The sequence below is a fragment of the Haliotis rufescens genome, unplaced genomic scaffold, assembly GCF_023055435.1.
Source record: "Haliotis rufescens isolate VD_foot unplaced genomic scaffold, xgHalRufe1.0.p SCAF_7, whole genome shotgun sequence".
Lineage (NCBI taxonomy): Eukaryota > Metazoa > Mollusca > Gastropoda > Lepetellida > Haliotidae > Haliotis > Haliotis rufescens.
Window position 1 is genome coordinate 47754281 of NW_025964361.1, and position 21550 is coordinate 47775830.

Below are 21550 nucleotides of genomic sequence, written 5' to 3' on the forward strand. Positions count from 1 at the left end.
TGTGCTCCATTCGGTTATTGGTTTTGCGGTAGCCGTGCACCAATATGGCATTACGTGTGCGGTTTCCTCGTCTGCTCTGGGCGTGTCTCTGTGTTTCTCCCCTCGACTTGGTGACTGTTGCTACTACATTTAATCCTGTCAAAAAAAATTAAAACGGAAAGGATTTTTGGTACGTTGACCATTGGAGTAAAGGAACAAGATGAATTCTAGAAAATCGCGCGAGGTGGGTTTTACCTGTGTTTCAATAATGCCACGGCGTGTCTGCTCCTTGTGGAGTGAGTGAGTGAGTGAGTGAGTTGGGTTTAACGCCGCTTTCAACAACATCCAGTTATATGTGGTAGGAAACTTAAAGTGAGAGGAAAGCCCGAAGTGGTGCAGGTCTCGAGCGGTTACCAATTTGGTGAAACCCATGAACACGGGTATGGTGCTGACAAACCTTGAAACATAATCGGGATGAACCAGAATTCGAACCCACAGCCCTAGGTTTCTGGCGTGTCCAAGAGACGCAACTCTGCACAGCGAATTGCGACGCCTTAGACGACTGGGCCACCCGTGCGCCTGCTCCCGATTGAGGAAGGCGAGGCAGATCATATTTGCTACTGTGGCGTAATAAAATAGGGCGGTGAGGACAGACAAAACTCGGGGCTAAAATTGGATTCGAACCCATGGTGCAGTCAAGGGACGCAAGGTAATTGCTGCACCTTGGGCCTCCATGACACCTAGAGCTGTTCAGTAAAATGCTTCACAGCGAAGCTATCAACGTACTAGTAGTTACCTTATCTGTGGGGCACATACCTGATCTCACATCCACTCAGGATTCCCCTTAGTGCTTCCCGTATATGTCGGATTTATAGGTCTTTCAGTCAGACTCAACTCATTTTCGAAGCATGTGGAACGCTCAAAACGTGACAGCAGAGAGGTAGTACTCGTCTGGGTGGGAAGAGACATATGCCTGAGAACATGGGCGATGGCTTGTAGAGTAGTCAAAGCTATTATGTCAGAGTAGAAGGCTGGACCACCCACCTCCCCTCACTGTAACGAGTGAACGCTGTAACCACTGGACCACCCACCTCCCCGCACTGTAACAAGTGAATGCTGTAATCAACCTCCCTCCCCTCACTGTAACGTGTGAACGCTGTAACAACTAGACCAGCCACCCACACTCACTGTAACGATTGAGCGCTGTAAACAATTAGACCACCCCCACACACTCACCCTAACGAGTGAACGCTGTAAACAACTAGACCAGCCACCCACACTCACCGTAACGCTGTAAACAACTCCCCTCCCCTCAGCGTAACGAGTGAAACCTGTCAACAACTGGACCACCAACCCACACTCACCATAACGAGTGAACGCTGTCAACAACAAGACCACCCACCCACCATAACGAGTGAACGCTGTCAGCAACTAGACCACCCACACTCACCGTAACGAGTGAACTCTGTCAACAACTAGATCACCAACCCACCATAACGAGTGAACGCTGTCAACAACTAGACCACCCACCCACAATAACGAGTGAACGCTGTCAACAACTAGACCACCCACCCACACTCACCATAACGAGTGAACGCTGTCAACAACTAGACCACCCACCCACACTCACCCTAACGAGTGAACGCTGTCAACAACTAGACCACCCACACTCACCATAAAGAGTGAAAAACTGTAACCACTCTACCACCCACCTCCCATCACCGTAACGAGTGAACCCTGTAACCGCTGGACCACCCGCCTCCCTCACTGTAACAAGTGAATGCTGTAACCATTAGAACACCCACCTCCCCTCATCGTAATTAGTGAACGCTGTAACCACTAGAACACCCACCTGCCTCACCGGAACGAGTGAGCGCTGTAATCACTAGAACACCCACCTCCCTCACCGGAACGAGTGAGGGCTGTAATCACTAGAACACCCACCTCCCCTCACGGTGACGAGTGAACGCTGTAATCACTAAAACACCCACCTCCCTCACCGGAACGAGTGAACGCTGTAACCACTCGACCAACAACCTCCCTCGCCGGAACGAGTGAACGCTGTAATCACTAGAACACCCACCTCCCTCACCGGAACGATTGAACGCTGTAACCACTAGAACACCCACCTCCCTCACGGTGACGAGTGAACGCTGTTATCACGAGAACACCCACCTCCCTCACCGGAACGTGTGAACGCTGTAACCACTAGAACACCCACCTGCCTCACCGGAACGAGTGAGCGCTGTAATCACTAGAACACCCACCTCCCTCACGGTGACGAGTGAACGCTGTAATCACTAGAACACCCACCTCCCTCACCGGCACGAGTGAACGCTGTAATCACTAGAACACCCACCTCCCCTCACCGGAACGAGTGAGCGCTGTAATCACTAGAACACCCACCTCCCTCACCGGAATGAGTGAGCGCTGTAATCACTAGAACACCCACCTCCCCTCACGGTGACGAGTGAAGGCTGTAATCACTAGAACACCCACCTCCCTCACCGGCACGAGTGAACGTTGTAATCACCAGAACACCCACCTCCCCTCACGGTGACGAGTGAAGGCTGTAATCACTAGAACACCCACCTCCTTCACCGGCACGAGTGAACGCTGTAACCACTCGACCACCAACCTCCCTCACCGGAACGAGTGAACGCTGTAATCACTAGAACACCCACCTCCCCTCACGGTGACGAGTGAACGCTGTAATCACTAGAACACCCACCTCCCTCACCGGAACGAGTGAATGCTGTAATCACTAGAACACCCACCTCCCTTCACCGGAACGAGTGAGCGCTGTAATCACTAGAACACCCACCTCCCTCACCGGAACGAGTGAGAGCTGTAATCACTAGAACACCCACCTCCCTCACCGGAACGAGTGAGCGCTGTAACCACTAGAACACCCACCTCCTTCACCGGCACGAGTGAACGCTGTAATCACTAGAACACCCACCTCCCTCACCCGAAGGAGTGAACGCTGTAATCACTAGAACACCCACCTCCCTCACCGGAACGAGTGAGCGCTGTAATCACTAGAACACCCACCTCCTTCACCGGCACGAGTGAACGCTGTAATCACTAGAACACCCACCTCCCTCACCCGAAGGAGTGAACGCTGTAATCACTAGAACACCCACCTCCCTCACCGGAACGAGTGAGCGCTGTAATCACTAGAACACCCACCTCCCTCACCGGAACGAGTAAACGCTGTAATAACTAGAACACCCACCTCCCTCACCGGAACGAGTAAACGCTGTAACCACTAGAACACCCACCTCCTCCACCGGCACGAGTGAACGCTGTAATCACTAGAACACCCACCTCCCTCACCGGAACGAGTGAACGCTGTAACCACTAGAACACCCACCTCCTTCACCGGCACGAGTGAACGTTGTAATCACTAGAACACCCACCTCCCTCACCGGAACGAGTGAGCGCTGTAACCACTAGAACACCCACCTCCTTCACCGGCACGAGTGAACGCTGTAATCACTAGAACACCCACCTCCCTCACCCGAAGGAGTGAACGCTGTAATCACTAGAACACCCACCTCCCTCACCGGAACGAGTGAGCGCTGTAACCACTAGAACACCCACCTCCTTCACCGGCACGAGTGAACGCTGTAACCACTAGAACACCCACCTCCCTCACCGGAACGAGTGAGCGCTGTAATCACTAGAACACCCACCTCCCTCACCGGAACGAGTGAACGCTGTAACCACTAGAACACCCACCTCCCTCACCGGAACGAGTGAACGCTGTAACCACTAGAACACCCACCTCCCTCACCGGAACGAGTGAACGCTGTAATCACTAGAACACCCACCTCCTTCACCGGAACGAGTGAGCGCTGTAACCACTAGAACACCCACCTCCCTCACGGTGACGAGTGAACGCTGTAATCACTAGAACCCCACCTCCCTCACCGGAACGATTGAACGCTGTAATCACTAGAACACCCACCTCCCTCACGGTGACGAGTGAACGCTGTAATCACTAGAACACCCACCTCCCTCACCGGAACGAGTGAACACTGTAACCACTAGAACACCTACCTCCCTCACGGGAACGAGTGAATGCTGTAATCACTAGAACACCCACCTCCCTCACCGGAACGAGTGAACGCTGTCACCACTCGACCACCAACCTCCCCTCAGTGTAACGAGTGAACGCTGTAAGCCACTAGGCCATGCCCCCAACTCCCTGACTAATAATGAAACAGAGTCGTATCGAAAGAAGAAACCCAATACTGCCGTGATGTTGTGCAAGCTCTCCTCTGTCCATCTGGTGTCTCGTACTGTGGCTGTGGTAAAGATCATTAAATGTCCTGCATACTCATTGCGGGCATCAGTGTAGTGAATTAAATGCTGATTTGTTCGAGCTGCCCTGTCGAGTACACTTGAACGTCGTGGTGGGGATCCAAGCGAAAGTGCTTTCAATATTTTTTCGAATGTTCATTGTACGGGAAAATAAGAGACAAATTAATTAAAAATACCACAAACACGAGGGATGACTTTCACTTGAAAACATTTCTTAAAGGTGCAAGATCCGAACTGTAAGGCTTTTTTTCTCTATAACTGTTCTGCATTGTGTTTTACTTGATACGGGGTAATACATCTTTAAATGAATTAATTACCTTGTACTTTGCAAAGATCGATTTACCATCTAAGCATGGCTGTATGTCAAAGACACTACGAACTAGATTTCCAAAGAAAAAATATTCCACAACGAAATATCGACTAAAACATGTAATAATAGTTATAATAATAAAATGCGGGACTCACCGTGAACGGGAATCAGGTTTAGTCAATAAAGTGTCTGCGATGTCGTTAAGTAAAACATAATTTGCAGCTTGTATTCCTAACAAAAAACAAAACAAGAACTGATTGTGTAGACGATAAATTTCTTTATCAGGATATGGTATACTGGTAATGTGGGATATATGCACACATGCGCTCCCGACACACACACACACATAGAAATAGATACACACATAAACACAGACAGTCACTCACACACAGACACACACAGACAGACAGACAGACAGACAGACAGACAGACACACACACACACACACACACACACACACACACACACACACACACACACACACACACACACACAAAATCTGACATTGCAGCTTTAATTTTCCCATAGCGACGAAGCTTAACACAAAAACGCAGCCATGGGCAAGGCCATAAAAGACAAATCAAGGTCTAACTTGAATAGACAAGACACGAATCTGTCGATTAAAAATAAGTCATCGTGCAGAAATATTTTCTTTTGTAAGGCTGAGCAAAGCGAGTTAGTGAATATTACTCATCGCTGTATAGGCTTTTCGATAAAAAACAAACAAACAAAGCACAAAAAGCACCCGAAATCCCCAAAACTAAAAGCATATTGCCTTGTGCGTGATACTGAAGAGACTCGTTTGTTTTAAATGGCGGACCGTCCATAGCCGAGGATCTTGGGATGAGGTTTTATTAGTACTTCATTTAAAGTCAACTAATCGAATATAATATTTACAACACATTATTACATGAAAACTTGAAAGGCTTGTATTGAGCCGTGAAGCGCGGCAACATGATCAGGCCCTACACGTGGCCCCTGGGTACTGGGCTGTCTCGTGTGGGGGTTAGGCTTCATTAAACTCCGTGTGACTCACTCCACTCTTCTAACTACCCACGGTCATGCTGCTATTAACGCATCAAGAATTATTGGATGATGCCAGGAGTTTTGCACAAAGCAGTCGTGCATTTCTCATTGATATGTTGATCATCACAGTAATTACAATAGCACCGTATTTTCTCTTGGTCTGATGGAACAGAGTAACATTAAAATGACGTTTTTTATAAGCCAGCTCAAAACTTTATTTTTTTTTAACAGAAATAAACGTTTTTTCAGAAATATGTTCAAGTAGCTATAAAATATACATATCCTCAGCAGAATAAAGGCGATTCTATGTTTTATAAACTTTTCGAAATTGATAAAAACCTCTTGGATGATGTTTAAGAGTATTTAACTATTTCCTCTACGACATTAAAGATAACACTTCACTATATTTGTAATATTCGGCAATTATATGTTTTATAATTCTGACTGGTTGCTGCGAATCTTGAAGTGACACGTGATGTAATAAGTCAAGTATCACACAACACGACAACCAGCCCAGCCCAGCCAAGCCAAGCCCAGCCCAACCCAGCTCAAAATTCAATTCCGATCATTCCGAGATCAGCTGTGTTCAGGTATAAATTCCCCGCCTTGGCTCTCCATATAATTAAGTTTGTCCAACGCTTTATGTTGAGTTAGATTTATTGGAACCCCTATTTTTCACTATTTAAATGAAATTGCGGATACCTAGGATTGAACTTTGTTCCGTGTGTTGTTCAAGGCAAGGTGACATTATGTCAGGTACAAACATAGTCACAAATCGAAAATGGCCCCAAACGAAAATCTCGACTCTAATTTCAAGACATCACGTTAATTTTCTTCATAATCCGAACGACGTCGTGAAAAAGAAAATCAATATTTCTTTTCATGAAATGAGAACAAAGGCTGGCTTGTTTTCGTCGATCAAACCACACCTTCGGGCAATTTGAACAACTTAATTCCCTTTGAGAACGTTTGCCTCTGAAACTCGTTAATATTGCTAAAGAAAGACTACCCCAAAACAAGATTTTTTTCTGTCCTGTTCGGTGTATTTGTGCTGTGTGCAGTGTTTTTATAGTGATAAAAAATATTTTGTAGGTTTAATGCATACAGCAATATGGCCTGTAACATTTTATTCTCACAATTTGAGAAAATATACAAGGAATAACAGATAAAAACTTTGATTAACGATCTTTGAGCCATACTTGAGGTAATTTGTTCACATCAATAGTGTTTCACAATTATTTAGATTTTTGTTAATTTCAGCTATGGTCGAGAAAGAGAATCAATTTCAAGCCATATGACTGTTTAACACTAAACAGACACTGAAATGTTATATATTGACTGAAATGTTATATATTATTATGATAACTCAAAGTGTCACCGGACCATCTGGCTGTTGGAACTATCCGACGCCAGTTTGACGTAAAATCCCCCAGGGGCAGACAACTCTAATGTTCTTTTGTTTTGTAAAACCATATAAAGTGTACACTTCCGGGTGTCAAAATCTTTACGATATTTTGTGGTAAATACACAGTTATGAGATGTATTTAAAATGTTTTGAATTTCTTAAGCACGGGATCATATTTAGATGTGTTAGAGTCTCACAAACAGCATATGCTTGCCACTTTTTCTGACGATGAATTATTTGACAGCGGGCCTTAACACAAAGGCGTGGGGGCGGTTTACCGCATTCACCGCAACACAATCATTGAATTACGTTGACAATGGTGGCAATTATGATGAATGAATAAGCCGAGCCCAATTAAAGCAAAGCCCAAGAGAATATCGATCTATCCGAGTCGCGATTTTATCATTTCCTAGTATACTGGCGAGAATCAGCACGTTGCAGCATTGTAAGGATGGGTGCAGGGACTTGCTGATCTTATCGAACCTGAGGAAATGTGAGCATTTATATATATATGTTTTATTTAATATTGAGTAATTATTTTTGAGTAGCTTTTGTGCATTGTTGAGTTATGACAATGAAAATGCAAATTCACATCTGCTTTCTGCCATTTTTGACAAAATCGGCAGATGCTAAACTCAATTAATTCCTGTTTTCTCAAGCCTGTTCTCTTAAGTTTTTTTAGATGTGTGATTTACTTTTTTCAATGTGTCAAAAATGATTTATTAATCATGTAAGTGTGTTATAACGACACAGAATTTCTTCCCTGTTTTTGACAAATGATAAAGAATAATGCTGAGACTAGATACTTCTGAAATACAGTTTTGTAGAACTACGTGTTTATGTCAGGTTATGACACTAAAGAAAAATAAAACCAAAGCCAGATTTATATTTTAGAATGCTGTTCAATTGAGCTTTTTGCTATTTTAAGTGTTCTGCTTTGTGGGATCTTTTGATTTAATCCTTCTTAATTGTGACAAAGGAAATCCTGATATATTTCGTAGTTGTGAAAAATGTTCTTAAACATTGTAACAATCATTGATGGCTAAGTGCAAAACTAATTTATTTGTATGGGAACTTGTGGCATATGGATGAAGATGAGAATGTGCAGCTGAAGGAAGATGTCATTGAAAAATAGCATAGATCTAACTGTTTTAGTACTAATGGAAAGGAATGATAAAAAAATATTTTCGTTTTACTTTAGCTTATTAAATTTTTTTATGATATTTTCTAGTGATGAGTATTGGCCTGACTTTCGTATTGCAATTTATTGTAATAGTGATTCATGTATTGCAATATGTACCAATATATTCAATGCATTCTTTCATCTGTAATTTGTTATGTACTTGAACAAAAAAAAAACCCTTTCCAGTAGTTTCCATCACATTTTTGACAACTTCATAATCGTCTGCAATCTTTGTTAGAAGTTGCTTTAGTCAAATGATCACATGCATGTGTAATAGACACTGTATACAGGAAAAAGGGTTGCGAAAAGTTCCTCTTCTTTCTAATTTCTGTATATTATTATTTCGATTCGACTTGGCACTTATGTAAAGTTTTCTAACAAGATCAAAATATGCATGATTTTGAAAATCGCAATAGTCCTTTTTTCCAAACGTATGGTGATTTTTATTCATTAGTAATCCATATCATGGTATACCTGTAATAACGCGCACTACTATTATTTTTCAATTAGAATCTATATATTTGCTTTATTTATTTATTCTGAAAAATGGACATAATTTATGTAGGGGAGACCGGGGTGCATTGGGACAAAATCTTTATTATCCAGTCTACATCCCACATGAAATGGATTCATAAAGAAACTGACACTTCTTCTAATCAACACTTTAATAATGAATCACTGAACAAAAAATGTATTTCACAAACATGAAATTTACTAAAACACAGTGATTTAAAAAAAATATACTGGGACACATACTGGGGTGCATTGGGACATTAACAAAGACATGGCCATAGAACTTTGAAATTTGGATAGATCTTGTCTGTAAATAACTAGTTCTTTTTCAGGACGCTAACTTCATAAAGAAACAACTAATTACCGTATATGACCGCGGATAAGCCGACCCCGTAGATAAGCCGAGGTGTTAATTTGACCATTGAAATACGAAAGAAAATGATATGACCCGCGGATAAGCCGAATCAGGAATTGAAAGACAAAAAACACTGCGAAGTCGGACTGCAAGACATGTGCCGGTACTCGCAGATATTCAAAAATATAAGATGAAAAACGTTGTAATTATATTGAAAAAGTCATTCATACGCGGTCATATACGGTAAATGTCAGAATGTAACTAATTCTTTGACCGGAAGATATCTGTAGATCAGCTCAATAAGCTCCACTGGAAGGCCAAGGAGACCAGTCATTGAACCTACCAGAAAAGTATCTTTCATTGATATTTCATCAAAGTTCAAGAAACAAATCCAAAGCAAATGTCAAATTAATTACATTTTGAATTCATAAAATGATAACATGCTGGTCATTTAGAATCACATGTTTTGGGTGCATTGGGACATGTCCCAATGCACCCCGGGCACGGTGTCCCAATGCGCCCTGACGCTACCCTTGCATTTTTTTATTGGCTGCATGACATAACCATGTGACAAAATGAAATTCATCTCTTGGCAGAATACTTTTAAGATATCACTGTTTTGAATAAAACTCATACATCAACTGAAAGATGGAACACTTTGGCATATAAAGCTTCAACAATAGGGGTCTGAATTTTACAATGAAGTGCAAAAATTACATTTAACTTACCAAACTTCTGTCAATGGGTGCTACTTCCACCCCTGCTACAAAAAGTGCCACGGTGTATGATGTCACTTCCTTAAGTGTAAATGATCATGTGATTGTACACCTATAAATAGCAGTTTTTGGGGGTGTCCCAATGCACCCCGTGTCCCAAAGCACCCCGGTCTCCCCTATTCTAAGCTAAAAGTTAATTATTTAATTTGATAATGTGTTTGAAATGAATTTTCATGTTTGTCTACATGTGGTCTAATGCCTCTGTATTTATTGTAAAATGGTTAATGTATAGCTTATATCCATCATGATAATTGATGCTATATAATTTATCATCTATATATATTAATTATTATGTTTATCATGTTTGTGATACATAAAATGTATAATAATGTTCACTATTTTTTTTTGTTAACTTGTTTTTATTACGTTTCAGTTCATTCAATTGATCTGAATGATAATGTTGTTAGAGTAAACATGGTAAACATAAAACATAATAAACAATTTTCAATTTTGCGCAGGATGGAAACTTTGCATGGTTTGGTGGAAAAACAAATTTCTGAACAATCTTATAAAGTGGCTGTACAATTTGATGATGGAGTAAACAAGTCATTCATCACCTACCAAGACCTGTGCAACACAGCCAATATTGTAAGTAAATATTACAGAATTGTGTTTTATGATGTGTGTGTAATATTATTACATGAACATAAAATGTTATTCATGAACTATTAAGATAATCATTGAGTGTATTGGATCATTCATCATGTTCACAGGGATTTGCCTAATCAGAGCTCCAGATAAGCTTTTGGTGTTGTGGGTATTTTACCCATGCATTTTATAATCATTTGGTATCAGTAATTCTATCTGGGTATTCAAATTTCTGTTACCCACTAGTTTTTACACATGTGGGTATTTTAGTTAAATATTTAAAAACACTCTTCATCTAGTCCCTGCAAACTGGTGTCGTGTGGGTTCGAGAGCTTTATAGGATGATACCACGATACTTCCACAAGAAAGTGTGATGGCAAATGATCATGATGTAACTGTCATCGTGGAGTTTGGCAAGGTTGACGGAATGCCCGTTAATAATTTCAAAATAAGTTGCTGATTTGCTAATCGAATATGCAGGGTTACTTCACAATATTTTGATGATATGCACAAGTTTTATTTTTGTAGCGTATCTGTAATGTTCGTTGCATATTTGATACGCTTGGATTTTATTTTACTGCATATTTCTGCATTTCTGATGCATATTTCACGCAGATACGCAGCTTATCTGGAGCTCTGCCTAATACCCTATAAGAGTTTGTACCTGTGGCAGAATAAAAACAACATTCAGTTATGACATTTGATTATCGTTGAAAAGTGTTTATTTAGTGTTTACTATATTAAAGATGGTATTGAACCTTTTTTGAAATTTTATTCTGTGCATCAAAATTGACTTTGCAAAGTTTGACTGGATTGGCAAGCGTGATATTTATGTACGATTTGACATGTGGTAGTGTTTGTCAAAATATTTCAGTTCAAAATTCATTTTCTTAAGTCACAAGCATCTAACAGATTATCCTGTTCTCAAGGTTTTACACTGCTATTTTAGAAAGAGAGCGAGTATGGTTTTACGCCACTTTTAGCAATATTCCAGCAATATCACAGCGGGGGACACCAGAAATGGGCTTCACCGATTGTAACCATGTCGGGAATCGAACCCGGGTCTTTGGCGTGATGAGCGAACGCTTTAACCACTAGACTACCCGACCGCCCCCTATTTTAGAAAGGGAAGAACAGCTTAAACATCTTTGTTTTTACCTATCACATGATATTAAATGAACTCAACCATTTAATAATATTTTACCATCCTCCTCTAAATTAGTATCCTCATTCCGGTTACTCATGTATGAAGAAAAGCAGTCAACACTTGAGAATCTATACTTTTTTAATAGACCAATATTAGCATGATTAGAATATTCTTTGGAAGTCAGGGATTAACAGGACCACCATTAATGAAATTCAACTTGAATTATAACAACTAGAGGCAGCAAGGATAGTGAAGTGTCTTCCATCAAGCCTATATTACAAACTCGCTGGGCACCGCTTAAGGAAAAGCATAGACTTAAAAAAGCAACTATTGATACATAAAGTTTTCAACTACCAATGTCCGTCATATATATCTAACTTATTACCTTCCAATATTTCTTCTGTTACTAAATATAAGTGGCCTCATAAAATCAACATAGTTATACCTTTTGCTTGCACATCAACTTTTGAAAACGCCTCTATACCAAGTGCTTTACGTGCCTGGAACTCTCTTTATTATGAAGTGAAAGAAAAAACATCTTTGTCGCATTTTGAAAACGTATGAATATGAAACCAACAAAAGTTCCTGACTACTTCAGCTGTAGTGAAAGAGCAGTTAACATACTACATACAAGGCTCATACATAACTGTAGTAAGCCCAATGCTGATTGCTACAGAGTAAACCTATCTGATTAATCATCATGCTCTTGTAGGGGCAGTCGGGTAGCCCAGTGGTTAAAGCATTCGCTCGTCACACCGAAGACCCGGGTTCGATTCCCGACATGGATACAATTTCTGGTGTCCCCCGCCATGATATTGCTGGAATATTGCTAAAAGCGGCGTAAAACCCTACTCACTCACTCACTCACTCACTCATGCTCTTGTAAGTTTCAATGTGACAATGCATATCACTATTTCCTTAAATGTACATATTGTTCATTATACAGACAAACCATGTTGAAAGAAATATCTGATGAAGGAATTCTTCCAAATTTAGAAATAATAATTTTTTTGTAATAAGGAATCATTATCATGTTTATATGATACTGACATATCATTTTTATATCTGGTTGTAAATATGTAACATCATAGCAGCTAAACTACTCTAATAATCACATCTTATATTGTCATTATACAGTTGAACTCCATGTTTCGGTTTCTGATAAGTGTTTCATGTAACTTTACAACCGATGATGTATATACTTTATATTTTTTTACCCTTTTAGATAGTCACACCCTTAGCTAAATTATATCTTCTATTGTTGTCATAATGTTAAATATTAGCTGCACTGCACATTGTACATATTTGAATGTATATAATATTGTAGCCAAAGCCAAACATGTACAAATTTCCATCATGTTTTTTTCTTGATGTTCTAATAAGGATCTTGAGGATTTTGTAAGTGAATCCCTTTTTTGTCGAATCCTAGGATTTCTGTGAATGTTTAAAGTAACATTTCAGGACTTCAATACTTTAACCATGTTAACTGATGTTTTTGAATTATTCAAAATTTATGCAGTATTCAGGCAAGAGGTTTAAGTTGCACAATAAATGTGCTGTTTTAGGGAAAATATTTTACCACAAATTGTAAATCTCAAATGGTTTTTTAAAAAGAATTATCGTGAAATATTTGGAAAACTAATCTTTAAACGTTTTGAATATTGTATTCCGCTTTTAATATCTAACATTATATAAAATAATACTTGTACCATTTAGATTGCATGTGAAATATGATATTTTATGTGGAAACATTTAAACAAAATGAAACTGACAGGTATATTTATACATTTTTCAAGATTGAGCCAGGAAAGTACAAGGAAAGTATAAGAATAAGAGTGGGGACAGATTCTCCATTCTCAGAGTCCATTCTTCAAACAGATTCATTCCAGTCAGTGACTCAGGGAATTAAGAAGAATATTTCTTTGTTAGAATCTTGGGGCAGACTGTAAACTGTGTGAAGCTGATGTAAAATCTCCCCTGTGTTCAGCTGTGCTTTGTGTCATGTTGTCAGGTCAGTGAAGTATTGCGGTCAAGTGGGGTGGACAATGAGACTGTCGGTCTGTGTGTGCCCCCCAACATTCACCTGCCATCTGTCCTCCTTGGGTGAGTCAGTCCTCTTACAATGGTCCTCTGTGCCGATGATAAGAGGATTTGTTTTGGTCTAATATGTTTTTGATGAATTATTGTTATTGTATCTGCTACGACTGATGTGAATGTTTACAGAGGAAGCAACTGTGTTAATACTATTATGTATACGTTACAGTCAGTGTGTAAAATGACTTAAACTTTTACTTTGGCAATTTACTAGATGCCAACATTGTTCAGTATTTTACAAATTGATTGAAAATGGTTCCTTTTATTATATGGTAACAAATTTCCACTCACTGAAAATGTTAGGATTACAAGAAAACAAAAGACATGTATGTTTGGTGTATTTTTTGGCTCTTAATCCCAGCATAATTAGTCTATTATGATGTTTTTAAGCCCTTTTGAACTTCTTTATAATTTTTCAGTCAGTCTGTGAAAAGATTTAGGCATTTTATAAATTTCTAAGTGAAGCACCTTTTACATATTGACTGATGGTACACATTCACTGTAACATGTAACTTGTTAAAAACCGTTATATTTGATTTGCTTATTACAAATATATTGTGACTATATGAGCTAATGACATAAAGAGCGCCGAAAGGTCTAGACCTTTGGTTAATGGATGCATCATAAAGCTTTTGGCCCAGACTTTGTAGCAAAGCATAGTTGATGATTAGGATAACTTCAGTTCATAGAGGACAATGTTTTTTTTTCTTTAGAATCTTGGAATCACAGAAGTCTTGTTGGACTAGAAATGTTTGCTGTTAATTGTCTCATCCCAAACTATAAGACCCATGTCAATATAAAACTGTTGATAGCAGCTATAAGAAGACATCACACCATCTTTATTGTCGTCTCAGGAAGGATAATCCTGTTTACATCGACAATACTTGTCACTGTACTAATACTTCTTGTAAATGGAATCAAAATATATGTATTTACTTTGACTTGAGGTTTTGAAATTCCTTGTATTATAGAACTAATGCCATGGTTAAAATACTTTTTTCAAAGATGAAATAAATTCCTAGCCCCTTACGGGTTCTCTGAAGATAAAATTCTCTTAAAATTATTATCTTGTGACAATGTTTATTCTGTGAACTAGTTGGTAAAGTACTTAACACAACTAAACTGAGCCATCCTGAACATGTAAATGCTTTTAGTCTACATAGTTTAAGTTAACCTATGTCTTTTCTTCATCGACTGCATGGTCTAGTGGTAGAGCGTCCGCCCAGAGAGAGGAAGGTCCGGGGTTCGATCCCCAACCGTGTCATACCAAAAGACTTTAAAAGATGGTACTTGTTGTTACCCTGTCTGGTGCTCGGCATTAAGGGGCTAAAACAAGGACTGGTCGGCTGGGAGTCAGTATACTGTGTCTGAGTGGGGTATTCATGTTAAACTGCGGCATGGTATCTCAGTGGGCTAGCACTATAAAATCATCATTATTCCGGACTAGTACAAACAGCCATACACAAACATGCATGCACGTCATGTGAGTGCAATAATCTTGGACGTGACGTTATTTCACCATTTCACCATTTCACCATTTCACCTCACCTTTCACTTCAACTTTTGTCATCAAACTGTATTCACGTGGTTAGCACGTTTAAAATTGAAAGGGCACACCTGTTAATCACGTAAACATTATGCCCGTGGCACACGTGAAGAAACTGCATTACTGCCTTGAACTCCTTGAATCTTGTTAATTAGATTCTACCCAATCTCTGGCCATGTTGCAGGATTCTTCAGACGCCAGCGTCCTTCTTCCCCTTCGACTCCGATGGAAGTGTGTACCTTCGCCAGGCTCTCCCCCAAGTGGGGGTCAGGTTTCTCCTCGTCGATGTTGATCACTTGCAGGTGACTATCTTCATTGCTCGTTTAGTTGTCTCACACCTTGGTTTATTTGGGGAACAACTAACCTATCCTCCCGAGGCAAGGACGTTAACTGACTATAAAAGTCCAGTTTCTACCTGTGCCGAACTAGGCTAGAATTATGGAGTTATGTTTTGGCTGGACTACGAGTCTATGCATAGTCCAGTAAAAAAAACCCATTGTGTATCGAAATCGACATCCTGTTGGTAAACTGCCATGCAGTCGATTGCAGGATTTGCAAAGCATGTGGACCGTCAATTTAGCGTCAACATATATATTCCAAATCTTTTCATGTTATTAATCAAGGTGCTCGCGTCATTTGGTGCACTTCTTAAAGTAAGACCCGATTTATTACAATAAAGATCTTGATTATCGAGCAGATCGTCTTCAATGTGTTGATCAGTCATCAGCTAACCCTTTACTGTATTTCTTAGCAAGGCTTCTGATAATGGATGTAGGTGGAGGTACTGCTACATTCAAGCTAGCTTCATCTTACTGCCAATCACAAAAGAAAAGGCTCAGTCTCATTGCATTCTGCCATTAGAACTAGTCCATATTACCTACTGTTAGGGAGGATAACTTGAGTTGTGACCTGACAATTGATCCCATATGACTACCATATTTTCTTGAGTTTAGTGCACACTTTTTTTCCCAAAAAACACAGCTGGGTAGAAGGGGGTGCGCATTATACACACCATAATGAGTTTTGATGTTTTTTCCCCCCAACACAAAGACATTACCGTGAGCACGTAACACAGGAAATACCATGTAAAAAATCCATACTGAAGTACGCAAATTAATCATGTAATTACACTGTCTGGTTATAAAAAGTGTTCATTGTGTATCTGGATATGTTTGTAACTTATTTCATTAATTTTATTCAAAATTCCTGTATGCCCACTGGCACATACCATTGTGAAGAAAGGGGTAGCAGGTGGTCTGCTACAAGTAGTGCGAGTCTTGTTAGTTCAATAGCACATTAGAGTACATGCTGATGTGAGGTACCCGATGACTGTGAAAATTTACTTTTTTACCCTAGAGAGCAATAACGAGTAGTGTCAATGATTGTAAAGGTTGAGACCCTGACGTAGTGATAGCTGACTCAATGACATACTCCTCAATTAATCGCACGTAATTGTTGATGGGGTTTCAGCATACTGTAAATGTAATATTGCTAGCTGGATATATGTTGAGATAACTGGATAATCATCTCACTAGTCTTCACATTCTGATGCGCTTTAGCATATGTAGCAGGGCGTGGAGTCATCCCACAGATGACATCCTACCTTGTCAGCTTGCTTTGCTTTGGTCATGTGGACAAGGCGTCCGACCTCGGATCAGAAGGTTCGTGGTTCGAATCCCATCACGAGACTCGGAAATTTTATGGCCGCTACATTGGCGCCAAACGTAGGGCTGAGCACGTTCATATTAAATTTGAGCAAAATAAGCCTCAGTACCCTACTATGCAGCCCGGGACGTGCCTTCTGTTGACGGGGGAGTATGTAGCAGGGCGTGGAGTCATCCCACAGATGACATCCTTACCTTGTCAGCTTGCTGACGGGGTTAACCTCTTTGGTCATGTGGACAAGGCGTCCGACCTCGGATCAGAAGGTCCATGGTTCGCATCCCATCACGGGACTCAGAAATTTTATGGCCGCTACACGTAGATACAGACAGACCCTTGGCAATGCTAGCTTTTGACAATGCTTCAGATATATTGTACAACCTTTCTCCATGTAATTTGTGACATTATTGGCCAATTTTCGAGCCTGAGTATGTATGATTTGGCCATGCTTACCTAGCTTTGACATGTTTATTTGTTTGTAATTAACTTCTTTCAAACGACTTGTAGAGAATTCTGGTATCGACTTGTCACACCAACCTCTGAATAGTCTTATGAAAAACGCATGAATCCATGGGAGTCAATTTCATCGTCATGACCTGCACGTGCACAACATGCATACACCCTCTCTACCTGTAACAAACCTAATATGTTTGGCCAAATTCTCTGCACTGCCTACTTGTCTCAAAATCACATTTTGTGAGTTGGTTTAACTTATCCTGGATTACCATGTGGGTTAAACACAGACTAGTTGAGATCGCAATAAGGTGAAGCTAAGCTGGTGGCATAGAGTAGGTGGATGGATGACAACGCTCAGCAAACTTGACGCATGAAAGTTTTAGAGCTTCCATAGCTTTCCATAGATTATTAAAATATATGATGTCGTTCAAAATATCCGACAATCGCTTCCTGGTTGAGAAGATAATATGAATGCAAAACCTTCTTGTTAGGGCTGGCTATGATAATCGATAATTGGAATTATCATCGATGGGAAGAAATATTATTAATCATTGATATGAAACTGTTGTCATTGATAATAACTGACATAAACTATTGTGATGAAATAAAGTTTAGATTAACCGAAACAGACTTATCATTGTCAATAATGTAATTATCGATCTCTATGATCTATATCGATAACTTGCACTACTTCTTGTGGCGAAACGTGCTTTAAACCATGATGAGAATGTAATTTGAGTGCACACTAATCCATTGACTTGGCTAATACTTGTGAAGTGCCACGAACAAGCTTCAGGGTATGGATACAGCACACTATATATCAGTCTCCAAAAAAATTGCCAGCCCGTGGCTGGTAACTTTTCTGTCGGGCTGCATGAAATTTTCCTCCATCTGCCCGATTATCCGGCAGATAATTTTAAGACTACTTATTATAACTCCTTGTAGATTCTCAAGTAATTGTTTGCATTAACTAAATCAAGACATGATTTGTCTCTTAGTTTTTGCAATTTTTCAATATTTTTTATGTCTGAATGCGGGCAGATAACTTTAAAGATGGACAAGCAACACTTATGAATCACCTGCCCGACTGTCTTTTTGGGTTTTGAAATTATTTTGAACACTGCTATATATGCATTTATTATTATTATTATTATTATGCAGAGACTGGAAGATGTGACCAACACCCTGCATGGAGCTGTGGTACCCTGTATGGAGTTGTTTGAGCTTGGCCTGGTTCTTGTGTCACTGCGGGATATCTTGCCACGCCCACAAGCCAGCTCATTAGCATACTGCATCACCACGTCGGGGACAACCAGCGTGCCAAAGGTGGTCCGCGTCCCACACAGCTGCATCGTGCCCAACATTCAACATCTGAGGTAGGATATACTGTATATATCATCTGAAGTAGGATATACTGTATATATCATCTGGAGTAGGATACACTGTATACAACATCTGAAGTAGGATATACTGTATACAGCATCTGAAGTAGGATATACTGTATACAACATCTGAAGTAGGATATACTGTATACAGCATCTGAAGTAGGATATACTGTATACAGCATCTGAAGTAGGATATACTGTATACAGCATCTGGAGTAGGATACACTGTATACAACATCTGAAGTAGGATATACTGTATACAGCATCTGGAGTAGGATATACAGTATACAGCATCTGGAGTAGGATACACTGTATACAACATCTGAAGTAGGATATACTGTATACAACATCTGAAGTAGGATATACTGTATACAGCATCTGAAGTAGGATATACTGTATACAGCGTCTGAAGTAGGATATACTGTATACAGCATCTGAAGTAGGATATACTGTATACAACATCTGAGGTAGGATATACTGTATACAGCATTTGAGGTAGGATATACAGTATACAGCATCTGGAGTAGGATACACTGTATACAACATCTGAAGTAGGATATACTGTATACAGCACCTGAAGTAGGATATACTGTATACAGCATCTGAAGTAGGATATACTGTATACAGCATCTGAGGTAGGATATACTGTATACAGCATCTGAGGTAGGATATACTTTATACAGCATCTGAAGTAGGATATACTGTATGCAGCATCTGAAATAGGATATACTGTATGCAGCATCTTAAGTAGGATATACTGTATACAGCATCAGAAATAGGATATACTGTATACAGCATCTCAAGTAGGATATACTTCTTGTATCATCTCAAGTAGGAAATACTTCTTGTATCATCTCAAGTAGGATATACTATATAAATATTATCTCAAGTAGGATATACTGTATATGTAATCTCAGGTAGGCTACACTGTATATATCACCTCAAGAAGGAGAAACTGTAAATATCATCTGAGGTAGGATATACTGTATATATCATCTGAGGTAGGATATACTGTATATATCATCTGAGGTAGGATATACTGTATATATCATCTGAGGTAGATATTATTTTGTTCATCTCAGGTAAAAAGAAATCAATATGTTAACAAGGTGTATTATGTTTTACTGCAGGAAGATATACGAGCTGAACTCAGAGGACCTTTGTTTCCTTGCATCACCTTTGACCTTTGACCCAAGCATTGTGGAGATTTTTGTGACCTTGACCTCTGGTGCAACCTTGCTTATGACTAATAATGAAGTAAAAGCCTCACCTAAGAAGTTACTGGAGATACTGTACCATAGGAACCGTGTGTCAGTGCTACAGGTAAACATGCATGTCAGGGCTATATGACAAGACTGTATAACTTCAGAACTTGTCTCAAGTACCGTATATGACCGCGGATAAGCCAAATTTTGAGGACCAGAAAAAAGATTCTGTAGAAAGGGGTCGGCTTATCCACGGGATACACTTTCATGATACATGTAGTATTTTTCAGATCGTGATCTGTCAGAAACATTGCCTGAATGACGGTCCGATAGATTACAACTTCCCGAAAGTTTGGAAGTTCCACGACTAGAGCCATTATTGTTATAAATTATCAATAAAGTTATTATTATACACCAATTTTGTCATTATTAAAAAAATGTTATGCATGTTACTACTTCCGATAATAAGTTTTCAATTGAATGTTCAAAGTTGCTCAAAACCATATATCATTTTCTTTCGTATTTCAATGGTCAAGTTAACACCTCGGCTTATCTACGGGGTCGGCTTATCCGCGGTCGGCTTATCCGCGGTCATATAGAATATTGCAAGAATAGATCCCTCCCAGGTGTTGGTGTTATGGTTGACCCTGGACAATCCAACACACATGTATTACCTACCTGTGTACAGGTACCAGACCCTTTCTTTACTGGAGACAAACATTTATGAAGAAATAATCGTACAGATAACTGTTTTCTCCAGAAGAATATTCCAAAAGACTGAAAGCAAATGAAAATCTTATCTTTCATCTGTAAAGTGTTTGTGGAGCGAATATCAAATAGTAGCAATTCAAATCAAGGTATGGTGCAACTAGCTGACAGTCTTCTGCATGGGTAGAGATAGATGTTGGGAGCTGCGATGTTGTTTGATGAAGATGCTTTGTATGACCCTACCTTCTCTCTGTAAAACTATGTTTTGGTGTTCTCTCTGTAAGACTATGTTTTGGTGTTCTCTCTGTAAGACTATGTTTTGGTCTTCTCTCTGAAAGACTATGTTTTGGTCTTCTCTCTGTAAGACTATGTTTTGGTCTTCTCTCTGTAAGACTATGTTTTGGTCTTCTCTCTGTAAGACTATGTTTTGGTCTTCTCTCTGTAAGACTATGTTTTGGTCTTCTCTCTGTAAGACTAAGTTTTGGTCTTCTCTCTGTAAGACTATGTTTTGGTCTTCTCTCTGTAAGACTATGTTTTGGTCTTCTCTCTGTAAGACTATGTTTTGGTCTTCTCTCTGTAAGACTATGTTTTGGTCTTCTCTCTGTAAGACTATGTTTTGGTCTTCTCTCTGTAAGACTATGTTTTGGTCTTCTCTCTGAAAGACTATGTTTTGGTCTTCTCTCTGTAAGACTATGTTTTGGTCTTCTCTCTGAAAGACTATGTTTTGGTCTTCTCTCTGTAAGACTATGTTTTGGTCTTCTCTCTGAAAGACTATGTTTTGGGGCAAGCACTTGATATTCCGGGGTTGGGAGCATTGGATTGTTTTGAAAATGATATTCTGTTCCTGAAAATACTGGAAAAAGTAAATCTGTCCCCAGGTTTA

General features: G+C 39.8%; 1 protein-coding gene across 1 annotated transcript in view; it reads left to right on the plus strand.

Annotated features, from left to right (window-relative positions):
- The first annotated feature begins 7125 nt into the window (after positions 1-7125).
- Positions 7126-21550, plus strand: part of LOC124143695 (beta-alanine-activating enzyme-like) — a 43159-nt gene continuing 28734 nt past the window's right edge. Inside the window, exons 1-6 of the mRNA XM_046512749.2 lie at positions 7126-7542; positions 10335-10464; positions 13623-13714; positions 15436-15553; positions 18531-18745; positions 19885-20077. Of these exons, the coding sequence (XP_046368705.2) occupies positions 7541-7542; positions 10335-10464; positions 13623-13714; positions 15436-15553; positions 18531-18745; positions 19885-20077 (750 nt within the window). The 5' untranslated portion in view covers positions 7126-7540. The remainder of the gene's footprint in view (positions 7543-10334; positions 10465-13622; positions 13715-15435; positions 15554-18530; positions 18746-19884; positions 20078-21550) is intronic.